This window comes from Rhinatrema bivittatum, chromosome 2 (assembly GCF_901001135.1).
Source record: "Rhinatrema bivittatum chromosome 2, aRhiBiv1.1, whole genome shotgun sequence".
Taxonomy (NCBI): Eukaryota; Metazoa; Chordata; class Amphibia; order Gymnophiona; family Rhinatrematidae; genus Rhinatrema; species Rhinatrema bivittatum.
Genome location: NC_042616.1, coordinates 707,759,509 through 707,777,815, shown reverse-complemented (window position 1 = coordinate 707,777,815; position 18,307 = coordinate 707,759,509). Strand labels below are relative to the sequence as shown.

Genomic DNA, 18,307 nt, shown 5'->3' with positions numbered 1-18,307 from the left:
TTCTCTAAAGGGAGACCATTGGGTGTCCACATAGGACAAGGCTTTTAGATTCATAGCTTCTACATTGCCCCTAGAGCTGAGGATGTGTAAGGATTATTTGAACTTCCCAAAAGACATAAAAGCCGGTTTTATGAGGAAAGCTTTTTCATGAACATTTTATTATTCTACTTTTATTTTACTAAGGTTTTTCTTAATACAATTTGTAATGTTCTTTATGAATGTTGTAGTCAGTCCAGGACGCTTAATGTTGAGTATGTAATAAATGCAAATAAATAAATAAATAAATAATGGGAAGGGAAAATGTTAAGATTTCGTTTCCATAGCAGTTTGAGTCATTCCGTCTTTTATTGTGAGCTTCATTTGCCACACAGGGAGGCTTATGTATTAGCCAGCAAATTTGCACCTAAAAGTTACAACAATTTTCAATGTTGAAAATTGTCCTGGCAAATCTATGGGCATACAATTGTACCTGTTCTATTTGATGTGCATAGTTTTGCTGAGAGACTTTATGTGCATACTTTTTAAAAACAAAAGGGTAAATTTTAAGACCCGCGTCCATGTGTGCGTGTTTCCAGTGCGCACACACAGATGTGCCAATTTTAAAACACGTGCACTGATGTAAGCGCGCGTAAAGGGGGGAAATTTTACATCATGCGCGTGGCGATGTAACAGGCCCTATTCCCAGTTCCCTCCCAGTCCGCTCCTTTATTGGAACTTTCTAAATCCTCTACCTAACCTGCATCCCTTTTCCCCTACTAACCTCAACCCCTAAAACCCCGCTAACTGTCCTACATTTTTTTGTTTTCTTTCTTACCCGCGGTCCGGAGCAGCAGCAACTTGCGTGGGTCCGGCGTTCCCGGCAAGCAGGTCAGCGGGGCAGTGCTTTAATGGCCCTGTTCCGGCCCACACATGCCCCACCCATGCCCCGCCCAGACCCAGCCTCCAGCCCGCCCCTTTTTCTGGAGGTATTTGAAAATGCACACAGTGCGCGCGCTCGGCCCGGCCTTTTTCAATTGCATATCTCCCATTACAGGCGTGCGCAGGCCTTTTAAAATTAGGCCTAAAAAGAATGGAGGTAATTTTCAAAAGGATTTATGCGCGTAAAAGTAGCATCTATCATAATGATTTTCAAAAGCCCATTTATGCGCATAAATCCTTTTGAAAATTCAGTGAAATTTCAAAGGAGTTACGTGCTTACAAGCAGCAATTTTCAGAAGACAATTTGTGCATGTAAAGTACATTTTTACATGTGTTAAATCTTTGGAAAATTACCTCCTATACAAGTAAGTTCCAACCCTGCCCAGTCTCTAGCCGCTGGAATGCCTCTCACCTATATACATAAAAGTGCTTAATTTTAGGTGTGATTCAGGTATGTAGTTTTCTAAATGACCATTTTTGCACTACTTTATCTGCAGAAGTCCTTTTGAAAATTATCCTTCCTATGCATAGGGACAGTAACTTTCAAACGGGCATGCAGGCGCACATATACATGTGTGTGGGCGCGTGGTAAGATATGCAACAATTTTATATCCTGTGCACACCTGCGTGCAGAAGTTATAAAATAGCCCTGGCGCATATATATATGCACCTAATTTTACATGTGTAGACACACAGCCATGTAATGTTGGCTTTGAGCTGGACAGGTGAGAGAATTTTATAACATGTGCATATCCACGCCATGACCAGTTTTACCAGTTCATCTACCAGTTTGCCCAGGCTACAGATAGATCCTCCAAATTGGTCTGGTTTATAGCCTGCACTCCCCCCAGTTATCCCAGATCCTTCAAATACCTCAGAAATGTATGGAAATATTTTTATCAAGTCTTACACCTCCTCCATAGCAGAAGTAACTTTACGCTCAACTATACCTGGACAGGGGGCCCAGGCACTTAGGGCTAGATTTTCAAAAGGTTATGCGCGCCGGGCCTATTTTCAAAAGGCCCGGCGACGCGCATAAAGGCCCAGGACACGTGTAAGTCCCGGGGCTTTACTAAAGGGGCGTGGGCGTGGTGGTCTGGGGTGGGGCGGGGTCAGGCTCCCAGCACAGCAGCCATATTTGCTGCTGCGCCGGGGATCGCGAGCTGGCAGTCGGCCGGTGCGCGCAACTTGTACCTGCCCGGAGACAGGCGCAAAAGGTACAATAAAGGTCGGGGGGGTAGAGTAGGGCTAGGGGGCAAAGGTTAGGGGAAGGGTTGGGAAGGTCAGGCTAGGGGGAAGGGAGCAGGGGAAGGCAGTGCGGCTCGGCATGCTGCAGGTGCACAATTGTGCACCCCCTTGCGCGTGCCGACCCCTGATTTTATAACTTGCATGTGCCTGCGCACGCAAGTTGTAAAATTGGGCGTACATGTGCGCGCACTGGGTAGCGCGCGCACATGTAGGCCACGCGCGATCCTTTTAAAATCTACCCCTTAGGTACTTCCGTGCACATTTCTTGACTACACCTCATAACACCACCACCCTACCCATATCATGCCCACATTCTGCCTGTTTGTTTGCTAAAGTAGACTTAACACCTTGAAAGGTATAGATAAATTCACCGATCACAGGGTCGGTATGCCACCGTTTAACATGGAGGGAGGCTGTATCCTGGTTCCCCTCGAATAGACTGATCCTTTTCCTTCCTCCACAACCCCAAGCAGATGCATCTTTCTCCTCCTTGTCCCTGATAACAGTGGCATCTTTAGACACAAATATTTGGAGGGCTTCATGGCAGCAAGCTGGGTATGGAAGATGGTAAGCCAACATCAGTCACATCCACCGCACAACAAGGCTTCAGGCCTTTAAACTGACTATGAAAGACACTAAAGGAAAAGCTCCAAGGTTTTTCCATGCAATAAAGAAACCTCTGGCCAGTTTCCACCACCCAGCAAAATTATCATTAAAATTACGGGTAGCATCATTCAATCAATTCTATATGGGAACAAAGTCTAGGGTCTATACAGGATGGGACAGAATCTCAATATAAGGTTTGCACCGCCAGTTCTCTGATCCACACTCTGCATTAATAGAAATGTCCCCAACAATGGATGAAAAGTAGAGCTGGGGTGTTTCCTCTACCAACACACAGTGACAAAAAAATATATTCAAATTCTGGTATCACTTCACAACATCCCTCCACTGCCAGTGACAAAAAACCTGAAAAAAAAGGCTCTCCTAGGCACTAGTGGTGTTGTCCCCTCGCTTCCTCTGGACAGGGAACAGAGTGGAAAGTCTAAGACACAGTCTTCTTTACTCTGCTTCATGTTCACCTTTCCTTTCATGACTCTGAATGACAGGGAGGGAGGAGTTGGATTAGGGAGCAGAGTAGTTTTTTTTTACTCTGTGGATAGGGTAGGGGGAGAGCAGGGCAGTGGAATAGGAAGTAGAACAGTTTTTCTTTGCTCTGTCCCTTCCAGCCTCAGCCCTCCCCTCCTATTCTCTGCTGAGTAAAATTCAGCAGAGCTGGGAGTCTGCAAATCTTCAGCTGACCTGTTGCCCCCAAGAGTTTTCCTATTTTTGGCAGAGGTTTAGAGTGCCTATTGGCAAATCCAGACCTGACTCACCCTTATCAAAGAACAAGAGACTACAGATTAGAAACAGAATCATGAAGACAAAAAAATGAACTGGAAAACCCTAAAAGTCAGACTCTGCATGCAGTGCAGCACTGGAGAAAGAGAAACAGAAATGCATTTCCTTCTTAACTGTTCAAAATACAAAGTTAAGAAATGCACATTCCCAATGTTGACATATTCCAATCATCAACACTGAATATAAAATGTATTTTTCTGACTTTGGGCATTTCATTTTTATTGTCAATGGATCCAGGTCTCTTTTTCACTTTCCTTTTCTTGCTCTTCTAAGTTGTTTTCCAGGGTCTCCTTTCCATTTTCTGTTTCTTCTCTCCAGTCTTTTTCAATTCATTCCTTCTATCTGTCTCTGATATTGACCTTTCCATTTCATCTTTTTTTCTCCATTCCTCTCTTCTCTATCCACTGATAGTTAGATTTCACTTCTTTTTTTCATCTTTATTACTTACCAGTCCTCAGTCTCCCTCTAGTCACCTCTGACCTACATACCAGTTTTCCATCTACCACTCTCCAACTCCATTCCTCGCCTTCTATTCGCCCTTTCATCCAGTCCCTAGTCCCCCATTTCTACCCTCTGTATTCACCCCATCCCCCTCCTTCATCTATCTTCATCTGCCTCTCATCCCCTTCTCAGCCTCAGGTCCATCTCATCACCTTTCTTCTGTCTTATCCCCTACCGAACTTCCAAGTCCCCCTTTTACTTCTTTTCTAGAAACCCCATTTCTACCCTCTCTCACCTCCTTCATGGATCTTTCCCTTTCCTCTGTCTGTCATCCCCTTCACAGCCCCCTGTCTCTTCCAATTGTTTCTCAACCTCTCCATGTCTTTTACACCATCTCTCTGCCCCTTTTCACTTTTCTGCACATTGTCTGACAACTGAAATCATCCAGCACACCTCTACTCATATCACAACCCAATCACCGAGTTCTTCTATCCCTGAGTCCCTGCTCTCCCTCCCAGTTCCTGAGTCCATGCTTCTGTTCTCACCTCTGCAGGACTTAGGTCTGCCAGTTTCCTGGACATATAGGGCATGTTTGAACAGCATGGCCAGCTTGTCCACAATTCTTGCACAGCCCCAGTTTCTTCCTGGTTCTTCTCTCTTTAGCTGTCAGATGGCTGCGGCCTAATTGCATTGGTTCTTCTTTGCCAGCAACTGGAACCGGAGGAACAGGCCTGGGTGTGGACTTAACTCGAGTTTCACCCTGAAAAGGTCTTCTGGGAGTCTTGGTCTCTTGAACCATGTCACGACGTCGGCGACCAATCCTTGTTGCCAACTTCACCAGTTCAGCCAAGGTCTCAAGCATTTTACGAGCAGCGAGCTCGTCCTTCAGACGAGAGTTCAGTCCTTCAAAGAAGAGGGTCCTCAGGCATTTAGGGTCCCAATGTAATTCAAACACCAGTGTCTTGAATTCGATAGCGAAGTCAGCCAAGGGTTTGTTACCTTGCTTCAGGTGAACCAAACAAGATCCTGCAGTGGTACACCGGGCAGGATCATCAAAAACTGATTTGAATAGCTCGAGGAATGCTTCAATGACATGTAGAATAGGATCCTCGTGCTCCCACAGCGAAAAGGCCTAAGTCAACGCTCTTCCGTCCAGATAAGACAAGATATAGGTGGTCTTGGCATGAGCTGTGGGGAAATGGCTAGGTTGCAGGGAGAAGTGCATGCAACACTGATTAATAAAACCTCTGCATCTCCAAACTTCCCCCGAGAAGCGTTTAGGAGCAGATAGAGGTACAAAGGTCTTGACCATCACTTCAGGCAGTGTAGCTTCTTTACCTGTGGTGGTGGGTAAATTCATCTGTGTGTGCAGCAAGTTGAATGCAGTAGCCAAACTCTCCAGTGCACTCTGCTGTTCGGAGATTCGCTGGGCCAGGCCTAGAATGGCCTGCAATGCGGTGAGCTGAGCTGAATCCATGGAGTTAGCAATCTGTTATGGTTAAGTGGTGTTTGGGTGGACTCTTGGGTACTGAGGCAGATGACCACGCCCTCGGGGAGGAGCCCCGAGAGGCGCCACAGTACTGGGCTAAACACAGACGCACAAACACAGAGTTTAATTCTTTTATTAAACAGCTTGAAGTGTACCACCAGAGGTGGCAGTAGTGAGGTAGTCTGGATGTAGCAGTCTCAGGACCCTCGGCAGAGGGGACCCTTCTCACCCCGTTGGTAAAGGGGGATTCTGGTGTGGTTTTCCCAGCATGGCAGTCCTGTGGATGAGATAGACTGAGAGTTAGATTACTCACTAGATGGTTGCTGTTGGTATGTGATTACACCAGGTTGAAGAAGTTTGGTAGCGGCACCGAGGCAGGGAGAGCAGGCCCTTGAGGAGCGAGTATCTGATCTCTGTAAGGCACCTGAAATAAATCAGAGGGCCCCCGAGGAGCAGGTATCCAGGTTAGCAATACCATGAAGGGCAGAGATAGGGCTTCCAGCTGCATCATGGAAGTGGCAGAATAGCTTAGACCGGCCGAAACTAATCCTTTGCTAACTCAACAAGGTAGCAACAAAGTACAAGCTATATACCCAGATGATGTGTCGTCAGTAGAGGGGGAACGCCCCCGAGGTTTGCGCCAATGCTGGAATAAAGACGTGGGTGAAGTGCGCGCGCGCACCTTAGTAGGCCCTTGGGAAGAGCATGGCGGGAGGCAGCACCATAGCCGTTCCAGGGACGCCGGAGAAGTCGGCTTGTAGACAAGGCGGCAGCCATTTTCCCAAGGGAAGCGGGAGGAGCCGTGAACAAGGTGAGGCAAATGGGGCGAAGCCGTCTAGCACCGACGGACGCAACACTCACGCTTCAGGTTTCAAAACAGAAGTGTGTGAGTAGAGGCAGGAGGGGGCCACAGGGACTGGTAGCACTGTGCATGCTCTGAGTTTACATGGCCCTTTATTAATTTGCCTTCATTGTTTGCCTGTTGAAAAGCGGGCAAATTTAAGCTAATGACCATGATGTACAAGACAGTACATGGGCTGAGTGCCAGTTATCTGCAGGATAAGATTAGGAGGTATGTACCTAATTGAAATTTGCGCTCTGTAACAGCAGCACTGCTACATGTTCTGGCTAGACAGGAGGAAAAGAATGTTGTCAGTATGTGGACCGAAGGTGAGTGGTGAGAGTTGAAGTAAACTCTCATTTTAGGAAGAAAGTGAAGGTGCTGCTCTTCCCATCGCAATAAGGGTCTCATTGTCTAGTTGCTTATGGGTGGAACAGACTGGAGTGGGTAGAAGGTGGTCTTTTCGTCAGATATGCTGTAGTGGGGTTTTATTTTAATGGGGGTTTTTTTATTGTTTTATGGTTAGGAATGGTTATTATATTGATTGTAATTTTATTTGTGCTTGTATTTGTGAACCACTCTGGCCAAATCTGTTATCTGTTGTGCAGCACATAAGAAACAATGAATAAATAAATAAACAAATAAATAGATAAATAGATAGATAGATAAATGAATATTCCTGTTCTTGCTGTCAATAGTTCTAAAGAGCAGGCAACACATAGCGCTTCTACTCCTGCCTGTCCAGCTAACCAGGAGCCTTGAGACTGGGGTGCAAAGGGATGGTCAGTCCATTTTGGGGAGCATTGGCCACCCCCATAGCAATTCTCCTGTTTTCCAACCCGGTAAAGGCCTAGTGATATGATTTCCCCCCACCACAACAAGCTCCCATGGCCCAATCTTCCACCCACAGCATCTTAGAAGGTCTAATGCAGGGGTTGGCAACTCCAGACCTGGAGTGCCACGAACAGGTCTGGTTTTCAGAACATCCACAAGGAATATGCATGAGACATATTTGCATATATAGGATAGATGTCCTGAAAACCAGACCTGTTTGTGACACTCCAAAATTAAAGTTGCCTACCCCTGGTCTATTAAGCCAATATCCCAAACCCCCACCCCTCAACAAGCTCTGACAATTTAATGCCTAAAAAAGAACCATTCTCATCTCCAGGATCCCTCCTGTCAACTACACCCCCCAGCAACCCCATTAGCGGCTGGCAGAAGGAAAAATCTTGAACTCATGCCAGTTGTATGTGAGGTCCCAAATGGCTAGTGAGCATCATTTTGCATTTTGGTCTGCATGGGATTAGGAGTGGTGATTTGGTCAGTGATTGCCGTCAGACCTTGTTTTGGAGGTGAAGGATGTGAGAACAGGCTAGTAGAGGCAGATATTCTCTGTGCTAATCAGGTCTTTCAGCCAATTACAGTGGAGATATGGGCTCAGATAATTATTTACAGAATCCAATCATGCTCTGCATATACCTATGCTAATGTGTACCTCAGTAAATCTGATCTTAGAATATGTGCTAAAATTGGAAGGTTACTCACAGCACCTTAGTACATTGTCTCTTTAAATAGGCAAGACCCCTGGGCTTTTCCGCTGTAAATCTCAGATATGCTTCATTAAACTGAAAATAAAAGATGGCACGTCAAAGACGTGTCATAATGTTCCTTGATAGTAGGAAGCAGTCCTAGTCAGGTTACTGAAGGGCTTTCTAAAACTCACCTATAGTCTTGTTGATTCATGTCTGCAAACTTTGCAACTGTTGCCTCCATGATCTGTTTTCTGCCTAGGGTTACCATCTCACCCAAGTCAATTTAAAGAGGCTGATCCAGTCTTTTCTTACGGAAATCAGAACTACAACTCCTTGCATGCAATGGAAAAAAAAAAAAAAACCATGCCTGGAACGGCCTTTTTAGATTGACCTGGCAACTCTATCCCTGCCTCCATCTTCAATAAAAAGACACAACTGTTGAACAGCAAACACAAAGCACATTCTGCTTATTCTCCCAGATAGCCAAAGACATACCATCCATAGTTGTTTTACCTGATTGGGTTTTATGACCATTCAGGAAGGGAGCGGCCTCCTGGTTCCACAGCAATCTTTGACCTCCTTACCACTGGTCCCTTTCTTACTCTTGGGATGGGTCTATGCTTGTTTCCTGCAAATTAAATAATCTCTTCAGAAAAAAGTCTTTATGGACCAGCTCACTGCCACACACCTTATACCTTATCAGGCTCTCCTGACATCATTCCGCTTGTTATCACTTCAGTGTCATTTCAGTTGTCCTGCAAAGGAGTTAAGGAGGGTCATGTAAGGCCATCAAACATGAAATTTGTGCAAGAAAGTAACTTTATCAGTCTGGAAAAATGACATCTGAAAACATTTGTCAGCCTAATAAAGGCTTCTTAACTATCTAACGTCTTTGCTCGTTTTCTTTTAACACGTCAAATCATTTAGTTTATGGACGGGCAATGCAAAAACATACTTTAATGGGCTCAAAAACAGCATTTTATCGTAGAGCAAAATTCTGCTTAGAATGTGCAGTCTCCACCACTGCCACTAACCAACATTAAGGAAATTGTCATTTTTGCTATTATTTTATTTTTATATTTGGCAGCTAGCAGCCGTCAGTGTTCATGCTAACACACTAAATAAATCAAGGGTTTGTTAGGAGCTATCTATCCATCCAATGACATAAAGCCAAAGCTCTCTCCTGCGTTTAAAGCACATATGCAGTTATTATTAGCTGCACAAATATCAACTCATGGGGGCAATTTCTAAACTGTCCAAAACTCACAGGTAATTTTTCCTCGGGGACTTTGCACCAGATTTGAAAGGGGAAATGCATGCCTACTTTGCCTTTCACACCTGCCCCAGACCTTTTGCAAGCTGCTTTTTGTGCGAGTCGAAAACAACATGCATAGATTTGAAAGCACACTTTATGCATGTTTTTTTTTTATTCCTCCTAAAACATACCCACGTGGAACACCTCCCCCAAATGCGGCAGCGAGTGTGCATGACTTGCAACCCCTGAATATACTTTTAGTGGGATTGCTGGAAGGGCAATATTCAGACTCCCAATTTACCCACATAACAAGCTTTGAAAATTGCCCTCCCCCATCAAAAGGACTGACAAACGATCCAAGCAGGTTTTTCATATTCTGGCAGAGTCTTTAAAAAACGATGAGAAAAAAATGGATCATCAGACCCTGAGCTTCTAGAAACAAAAGGGAAAAATGTCTCAAAAGTCCTCAGCTTGAGCAGAAGGATTCCACCAATGTTCAAGCATGCTTTCGGCAGTAAATAGTTGCCTGCTTCAGGGTTTCAATTGCAAACCTCCATGCAATGTAGAAAGGAATGACCCTAACCAGCAGACAACTATGCTGTCATCCTACCTACTTCATTTTTACTGTAGAGTAAGTAGGCTGCTCAGAGCAGAGGCACCCAGGTCCTACTGTTTGCTGCATTCAGTCACTGTTTTTATCTTTGATATTTTGCACATTCTGAAGTCAATTTTAACTATGGTCTTTACATGATCATATCTTTTGACATATTTATAGTGCTCCTAATCATAATAATATTTTTTTTAATTTACATTCTGCCTTTTGTGACACCTTCAAATGGGATACATTCAGATAAAGTAGGTATTTCCCTATTCCCGGGAAGCTTATAGTCGAAGGCAGGGGATGCTCAAATTGTTCCTCAGTCACCACCCTGCAGGATATCCCTAATGAATATGCTTGAGAAATATATGCATAAATAGGAAGTAGTGCATGCAAATACATTTCATGCATATTTTTTTGAGACATCCTGAAAACCTGACTGGCTGGTGGGCCCCCAAGGATCAGTTTGAACACCCCTGACTCAGGGCCTGATTTACTAAGGCTTTTCTGCCATTCTGTGTCTAAGGGAAGAATGCTTAAGAAATGAGGTCCTAAGTTTGTACTTGAGGCACTAGAAGATGAAATGACTTGCCTAAGGTCACAAGACGTATCAGAGGGATTTGAACCCTGGCTGGCTGCTCTAACCGCTAGACTACTTCTCCCTCCATTAAATTTGTATGCATTCATTTATGTGATTTATTTAGTATCAGTCTCAATACATGATCATGTATTCTCAAGCATCAGTAATATAAAGCTCAATTCGCCCATTTTTGGGGGGAGGTCCAGTAATGGATCCTGCTCCACCCACAAAGAGTAATTAAAAGGGGTTTAGTTGTTGCTTTCACAGAACTGATAGAGATGATGGTATATCTCAATGAAGACCTAGGCAAAATAAGAAGGGTAAGTGGTATGTTTGGACTTCCTGCCTACTCAGCCTATGAAAGATGATAAAAGATAGACCTGTTTTGATGACTGTGGATGAGTGACTAACCTTCCTGTTTCATATCCATTTTTGCTGATGTCTTTCATTAAGCTGGAGAATGTTTGTTGCCATAGTACACATGGAAGAGCTCACTTGAAAATAGTGCTTTCCTATTGTCTCCTGTAAGAGTGGCATGAGATAGGAGTAGCATTACTCTGTCTTAGATATGCAGATGTGTCATCTCCTTTGTTTGGCTACTATCCCACAGTACATCCTAAACAGCTGCTGTATACAGGATACCATATAAACCTAGGTAATTTGCTGAAGGAGAGATAAACCTGAGGATGACTGTGGCATTCTACCTAGATGGTAACTCTTTCCTAAGGCCCCTAGGCCTCTCTTTTGAACAAATAGTTCTGTTTTGTGCAGTATATAGGAGTGATTTGTGTGATAAGAGGGGTAGAGTGTAGGATGAATCCTCAGAGCAATGCATAATAAAAGGGAATACAATCAAAACAATTTTGGATTTTGGATTGCAGAAAGAGCATGCAAGAACTGCTTCACAAGATAAATGTATTTTATCTGAATATAAAAAATAAACAACCATGGACTTTGTGATGACCTATAACTAAAGATACTAACTTGGCACATTCTATAAGTGAATGCTATCAGCGTCTCAATATATGATGGTCATCTAAACTTTTCTGAGTACAGTCTTCTAGATTTATATGGTGAATTGAATCTTTTCTGCTGACAGAAGGGAATGGCATTGCATGTGCTAAGGGATAGTGTTCAATGTAGCAGAAAAAACTGGCCAGCAGAGATAACACTTCCAGCTGTGCTGTATTGTGCTCTCCTGCTTTGTCAGGGGAACTTTCTTTGACAAAGCATTTGAGTGTGAAACAGTGCTGTTGGGAGTGTTGTATCTGCCAGCTGCGATTGATTGGATGTTATTTGGGAAATGCCAATAAAATATATGTTTTTATTTTCTGGGTTGAGTACAAGTGCTGTTTACTTTTCCTGCGATATTGCTTCTTGGTTAGCATGGAGAGCACCTCCTTTTGCATGTGATTTGGATTGTGTTATTCAAAATTTTGTGATTTGTGGGTGCTTACCCTTTTTTCACCAATACAGAGAGAGCAGTGTTTTCCAGTTGTTTAATTTGGATTTTGATTTGTCAGGATTGTTACCAGCACAGATGCAGCACTACTGGTAGATATTCAGGGGCCAGGGCAAATACTAAGGAACTGGGCACTCCAGATCATGGGCTCTCTTTCCCCCCACATCATTTCCTCAATCTCAGGACCCCTCTCCCTTCCACCTCCCTTAATTCACTGTTCCTCTCCTCTTCCCCCTTCAATTCCAAGTCCTCTTCTCTGCCTCCCCATCCCATCAACAGTCCATAGCCCCTTAATCTTGAGTCCTTTCCTCTTTTTCCCTGGCCCCCACTTGATCTTAGGTTTTCTCTCCCCCTTCTCCCTCCCTCAATCCAAGATCATCTCCGCTTATCCAGAGAGTTCTCAGTGCAGAACAACATAAAATTCAAACAATCAGCATATAGCACATATATATGAGTATATCATTATCATAACATAACACTAAATACAGCTCTAGCAAGTTCAGGCTATCTCAGGCCTGTACTGTTGGGAGTAACACAGTAACATAGGAAATGATGACAAATAAAGACCAAATAGCCCATGAGTCTGACCAGCTGAAATTCTTCCTCTGGGCTTCTAGCATTTTGGGTAGACGAGCATAGAATTTCTCATACGAAAACCAACAACAGCTCGCCCTCTCCCATATCTTCTCTCTGACCTCTCAACCTTTTTACTCCCTCTGCCCTTCACATCTGCTCCAAGCATGTCCAAACAGTTACAGTTCTGGCCTCCACCACCTCTGCTGGTAGTCCATTTCAGTACTTGTCGTCTTCCTCTTTGATTCTTACAAGACCCATCCTTTCCATGTCTTATTACTAAGTTTTTTGTAAGAATCCTTACAGGTACCAAAATTAGTGAGGTTGTTGTTCTGTAACATTCAGCTTCACTGATAAAGTGATAAAATAAAAAAAAAAATTGAAATCAATGTTAATCAATTAAATACCAGAAAATGCTCTCTTCTGTCCTCCTCCACCTGAAATCTCACTAATGCTACCAGCTGGCTCCTCCACCTTGCTGACATTTCCGCTCCACTGCTTCTGGGTCTTCTAGAACAGAGCGGGAGTGCAGGCAGCTGCAAGAATCAGTGGCCGAGGGGCTGGACAGTGGCACCAGCCATGCCCTGACAATAGCAGGTGGAGGAAGCAAGAGGGGGCAGGAGGTGCGGTAGAAGAAGAGAGCCGTGTTGGAGTTGACACGAAATGGTTGACTTGGGAAGGTCATCAGATAAAGCAGGGGGATGGCAAGAGAGTTGAAAATCAGTTTTTAATTTGAAATTGTACATTAAAATTAAAAGCAATCCCCATCCCTGACTGAAAATGCCGATTTTAACCTATCTCACAAAATGGAGAAAAAAAATCTAAAAATAAACATAGGATTTTTTGTTGTTTATATATCTAAAGCCAGAAAATATAACATTAATCTATGTCAGATAACTGATACATTTGGTGTCTTTATGCATTTGAGCAATAACATTATTGATCTCATAGTGTATTATTCCTAATCCTGCATTTCTTGTTTTAGTATCTGTTTTTTGCAGCCGTAAAAGATATGTTTGGAAATATGTTGGCTTCTCCTGTGCATATTCAAGTTAATGTGCTTGACATAAATGATAACCCACCTATTTGTGAAAAAGCCTTAACTATATTTGAAGTTCAGGAAAACGAAGGCCTGGGTAAGAAAGAATTTTAACTGTTTATACATTGTTTTTAATTTACTTAACCCCATTATAAATCACTGTATTAAAAAAACATACTTAGCGTTCATGGCCCCAAAATTGGTTGCTGTTTAATTTGCTCTGACCCCTATGCAAATCTATGGAATTACCTAATTGGCTTCTAATTGGCTTACCTAAGTCATCCTTAAAACCTTTACAACTTCTTCAGAAAGCTGCTGCCAGAGTCCTGACAGGTAAAAGAAAATCAGATCATATCACACCTGTTCTCAACCAATTACAATGGCTCACAATTGAGAAAAGAATCGAATTCAAAGTCCTCTCAACATTACAGAAAGCAATTTACAAAGCAGACTACACTGCACTTGATGACATCATTCATATCCATTATCCTCCACGCAACAAGAACAACTGGTAAAATACAACTAGTGATTCCATCACTCCCACATGCCAAACTCTCTTCCACCAGAAACAGAGCCATTTCCATCATCGGCCCAAAGTTATGGAATTCATTACCCCAGTACCTCACCATTCAAGAAAATCCAAAATCTTTTAAGAAACACCTAAAAGCCTGGCTACTCAGCCAATCTTATAATGACAGCTTGCACAAAGATCTCTAATCATAATACCACAGCCTTCCATAGCCTCCTAACTTTCAATCCCCCCCTCTGACAATTTATTCTGCCTCCTACAGATGTCTACTATTATGCTTGAACTCAGTTTTTTCATTGTACCTATCCTTTGGTATATCTTACCTTGTTTTATATTAATATTATATGACAGTTCTCAGCTTGTTAAATGTAAATGTTTTAAAACTTTTTAATGTAACAGGTTGTTATAATTGTAAACTGGAGTGAAGGCAACTCTGCTATACCTCGGTATATAAAAAATGCTAAATAAATAAATAACATAAATAAATGTGAATTTATATAGGGGAATATTTATAGACCTATTTCAGCTGTTCAGACACCAGCATACACATTATTAACCTGTTGATTTTTCATTCATGATCAACTAAAAACCAAATATGGATCTTGCTTAAAGATATGGGGCCAATTATTCAAGTTATCTGGTTATCTAAGTTTTGTGGATAACTTAGAAGGGATATTCAGAGGAATGGCTATGGTGCTGCATATAACCGGAAACGTTCTAGTTGGCCAGATAAGTTATATCCAGATAATTTTAGCTTATTCGGTTAGCTTGACTGATAAGTCTGAATACAGGCACTTATCTGGTTAAGATAACCGGATAAGTTGCCCTGCCTTGATCCACCCATTGCCTGTCCCCAAGATATCTGGCTACAAACTTAGCTGGATAAATACTTATCCAGCTAAGTGCTGGCCGCTGAAAATAGCTGGATATTCAGAGGCTGCCACTTAGCCAGATAAGTCTCTATTTATCCTATTAAGTAGCGCTAAATAATATCGGTCTCCTGGAGGTCAGTATTGAAAGGGCTTGGTCAGACTAAGTTCAGACTTAACTGGACAGTCCCTGAGCTTTTTAATTTTCCACTCCATCAAATAGATAAGTTATAGCCAGCTAAATAATTAATTGGTTAAGACTTAACCAGATAAAGAGGCGGAGGGGGGGGGGGTGAGAAGAAGGGGTTGTTCCAGGGGTAAGGTTTAAACTTAACCAGATAGCAGAGATATTTGGTGCTGCTGGGCTGCATTTAGCTGCTGGCTAAGTCTTGTAGTGGTGGAGAGCAGGCCTAAAGTGATTCAGATCATTTTAAACCTACCTGACTATATTAAACATATACAGTAGCCGGGAAAAGAAGCACTTCTTTCAGGCCCGAAGTGGCCCGATACCCACCACCATCCCCCAAGTTAAGAAAAAAATATTGGGGCTTTTTCAATGCGATCCAACCCTTTCCTGCTTAATAATGTGGGACACCCCGCAGGAAGGCTTCCTCTCTGCTCTCCAGGACCCCTGTCAGCCCTCTGGACCCTTGGTCTCTTCTCCCTGATCTGCCCTTGCTGGGTTGGGAATTAAGAAGGACTGGTACAGAGAGCTTTGGCCGGTCCTTGGTGTTCTGAGAGAGTTTCTTATATATTCTCTCACAAGCACATTGTAGAACACTTATGGGATATCTTTCCATGTATCTTGTAAAACTATTTCATTCCATTTGGTAACTGAACATTATTAGTCATAAAAAAATTTGACTAACTAAAAAGTAACATTGTTTAAAGTAATATGCAATGTACTGCAGTTTAAATATGTAGAGGTTGATGTTCAAAGAGCATTCAGCACCATTTAGCTGGATAAGTAGGACTTATGTGGCTAAAGAGCAGCCTACTTTCAGCGGCTGCCACTTAACCGCATAAGTCACTTATACGGCTAAAAGGTTAGCTGCATAAGTTGTGGACATGTAGTGGGCGGATCAAGGTGGAGCGAATTAGCTGCATAACTTATGCGGCTAACTAGCAATATTCGGACTTGGTTGCATAAGCTATACTGTTAAGCTAGACATGCCTGATAGCAGGTCTAAACTTAGCCGATTCTAACTTATACAGCTAAACGCAGATATGTATACAGATATTTAGCAGCTTTGCCATGCTGCTGAATATATCTTATAACTTAGCTGAATAATTTATATCCGACTAAGGGGGTCCTGGGTCCTGGGTCCAACATAAGGCCTGGTTTGGCCTCTGTTGGAAACAGGATGCTGGGCTTGATGGACCCTTGGTCTGACCCAGTATGGCAATTTCTTATCAAAGTGCTATATGGCGTTTTCGCATGCAAAAAATGCCATTAACGCATGTGAAAGCACCATAACGTTGGTGCAATTATTTATTTTATTTATTTTTTATTTAGAAACTTTTATATACCGGTATTTGTGGGGACATCATACCGGTTCACATAGTAACTGAAAGATTGGAAAATACATTGCAACAGGGGAAAGTAACTGGGCGGGGGGAAGAACAGAAAGGCAGTAGGAAGGATAGGAGAACAAGAAGGTAATAACCAAAACAATTTACAATGAAAGTCTCCTTAATATAAGGAGAGGGTGGTCACCTGAAAGGGGACTACGAGGGGGAGTGGAAGGAGTTATTCTGTGTAGGCATGGTTGAACAGGAGAGTTTTTAATTTCTTTTTGAATTTAAATGCACAGGGTTCAAGTCGCATGTGGACAGGTAGTGTATTCCAGAGAACGGGCCCGGCAATAGAGATGGCACGGTCACGGGTGGAGGATAGATGAGCCAGTTTCAAGGATTGAACGTGTAGGGTGCCATTGTTGGTAGATCTGGTGGCTCGGGTGGACAGTGGGGCAGTGAAAGGGAGGTCGAGCCAGTTGGAGTTGTGGGTGTAAATGGACTTGTGAATTATGGTCAAAGTTTTGTAGTGTATACGGGACATTATGGGGAGCCAATGTAAATCCTTGAGGATAGGGGTAATATGGTTGAGTTTGCGTGTGTTTGTAATGAGTCTTGCAATAGCATTTTGCAGAAGTTGAAGGGGTTTGATAGAAGACAATGGGAGCCCTAAGAGGAGGGCATTACAGTAATCTAGTTTGGAGGTGAGGGTAGCTTGGATCACTGTGCGGAGGTCATGGGCGTAGAGCAGGGGTCTGAGTTTCTTTAGTACATTTAGCTTGAAGAAGCCAGTTTTGAGGATGGAGTTGATGTGAGGTTTCATACTTAGATTGGGATCAAGAAGGACTCCGAGGTCTCTAACGGAGGGTTGAGTTGTGAGGAGGTTAAGTTTAGGGTCGTTGGGTAGGAGGTCAGGGGGGTGCGAGGAGATGTGGAGGAGTTCCGTTTTGTTGGTGTTGAGAGCAAGCTGAAGGTTGGTGAGGAGGGCGTTGATGGCTGCAAGGCACTTTTCCCAGTGCTCCAGGGCGTCAGATATGGAGTTGTGAATGGGAATGATGATCTGTACATCATCAGCATAAAGGTAGAATTTGAGTTTAAGGTCAGTGAGGAGGTGGCAGAGGGGAGTGAGGTAAATGTTGAATAGGGTAGATGAGAGTGATGAGCCTTGCGGGACTCCTTGTTGTAGGGGATATGAGGCAGATAGGTTGTTTCCAATTTTAACAGAGAACTTTCTGTTAGAGAGATAGGATTTGAACCAAGCAAGAGCCATTCCTGAGATGCCGATGCTTTCTAGCCATGTCAGGAGGTGGTGGTGGCTGATGGTGTCAAAGGCCGCTGAGATGTCAAGAAGGGTGAGGAGGTAGCTGTGGCCTTGTCCCAGACCTCTGAGAAGATAGTCAGTGAGGGAGAGCAGTAAGGATTCGGTGTTAAAGTGCTTCCTGAATCCAAATTGGGAGACATGGAGAATATCATGGTTTTCTAGGTAGTCCATGAGTTGTGAATTTACCACCTTTTCCATAAGTTTGGAGATAAAAGGGAGATTGGAAATAGGGCGGAAGTTGGAAGGGTCTTTGGGGTCAAGAGAGGGTTTCTTGAGGAGGGGTTTGACAACAGCGTGTTTGAGGGAATCTGGGACTATCCCGTGGGTGATGGAGCAGTTGATAATCTCAGCTATGGTGCTGGATATGCTGTTGGGAATGGCTATTAGCGCTTTGGTGGGAATGGTGTCGTTGGGATGAGAGGCAGGTTTGAGTTTTCGGAGGAGGCCTGTAATTTCTTTAGAGGAGGTGAGATCCATAGTGGCCATTGAAGGTTGGGACAGGGAGGGGATCAAGGGTGGGTTAGTAGGGGGGGAAGGGTTGTTGGGGGAAAATCTGGAGAGAAGGTTGGAGATTTTGCTTTGGAAATAATTGGCCAGTTCTTCACATTTGGCCACGGCCTCGGAATCTGGGATAGTGGGGGGGACAGGGGTGGTGAGGCTGGCGACGTAGGAGAAAAGAACTTTGGGGTTGAA

The 18,307-nt window shown here is 43.4% G+C and overlaps 1 protein-coding gene and 1 long non-coding RNA gene across 4 annotated transcripts in view; one reads left to right on the top strand and one right to left on the bottom strand.

Moving 5' to 3' along the window:
* CDH17 (cadherin 17) overlaps nucleotides 1–18,307 on the top strand; it is a 183,281-nt gene that overhangs the window by 83,987 nt on the left and 80,987 nt on the right. For both annotated transcript variants that reach the window (XM_029591692.1, XM_029591693.1), the window contains exon 8: nucleotides 13,327–13,477. In XM_029591692.1, the coding sequence (XP_029447552.1) occupies nucleotides 13,327–13,477 (151 nt within the window). The remainder of the gene's footprint in view (nucleotides 1–13,326; nucleotides 13,478–18,307) is intronic.
* The window catches only part of LOC115085542, a 42,446-nt gene that overhangs the window by 11,933 nt on the left and 12,206 nt on the right, over nucleotides 1–18,307 (bottom strand). The window contains exons 2-4 of one of the 2 annotated variants that reach the window (XR_003854891.1): nucleotides 8,569–8,628; nucleotides 8,387–8,501; nucleotides 5,678–5,774 (exon numbers count right to left, since the gene is read on the bottom strand). This is a non-coding gene — a long non-coding RNA (uncharacterized LOC115085542). Of the gene's footprint in view, nucleotides 1–5,677; nucleotides 5,775–8,386; nucleotides 8,502–8,568; nucleotides 8,629–18,307 lie in introns of those variants that run through there. The other variant, XR_003854892.1, reaches the window with a different exon arrangement.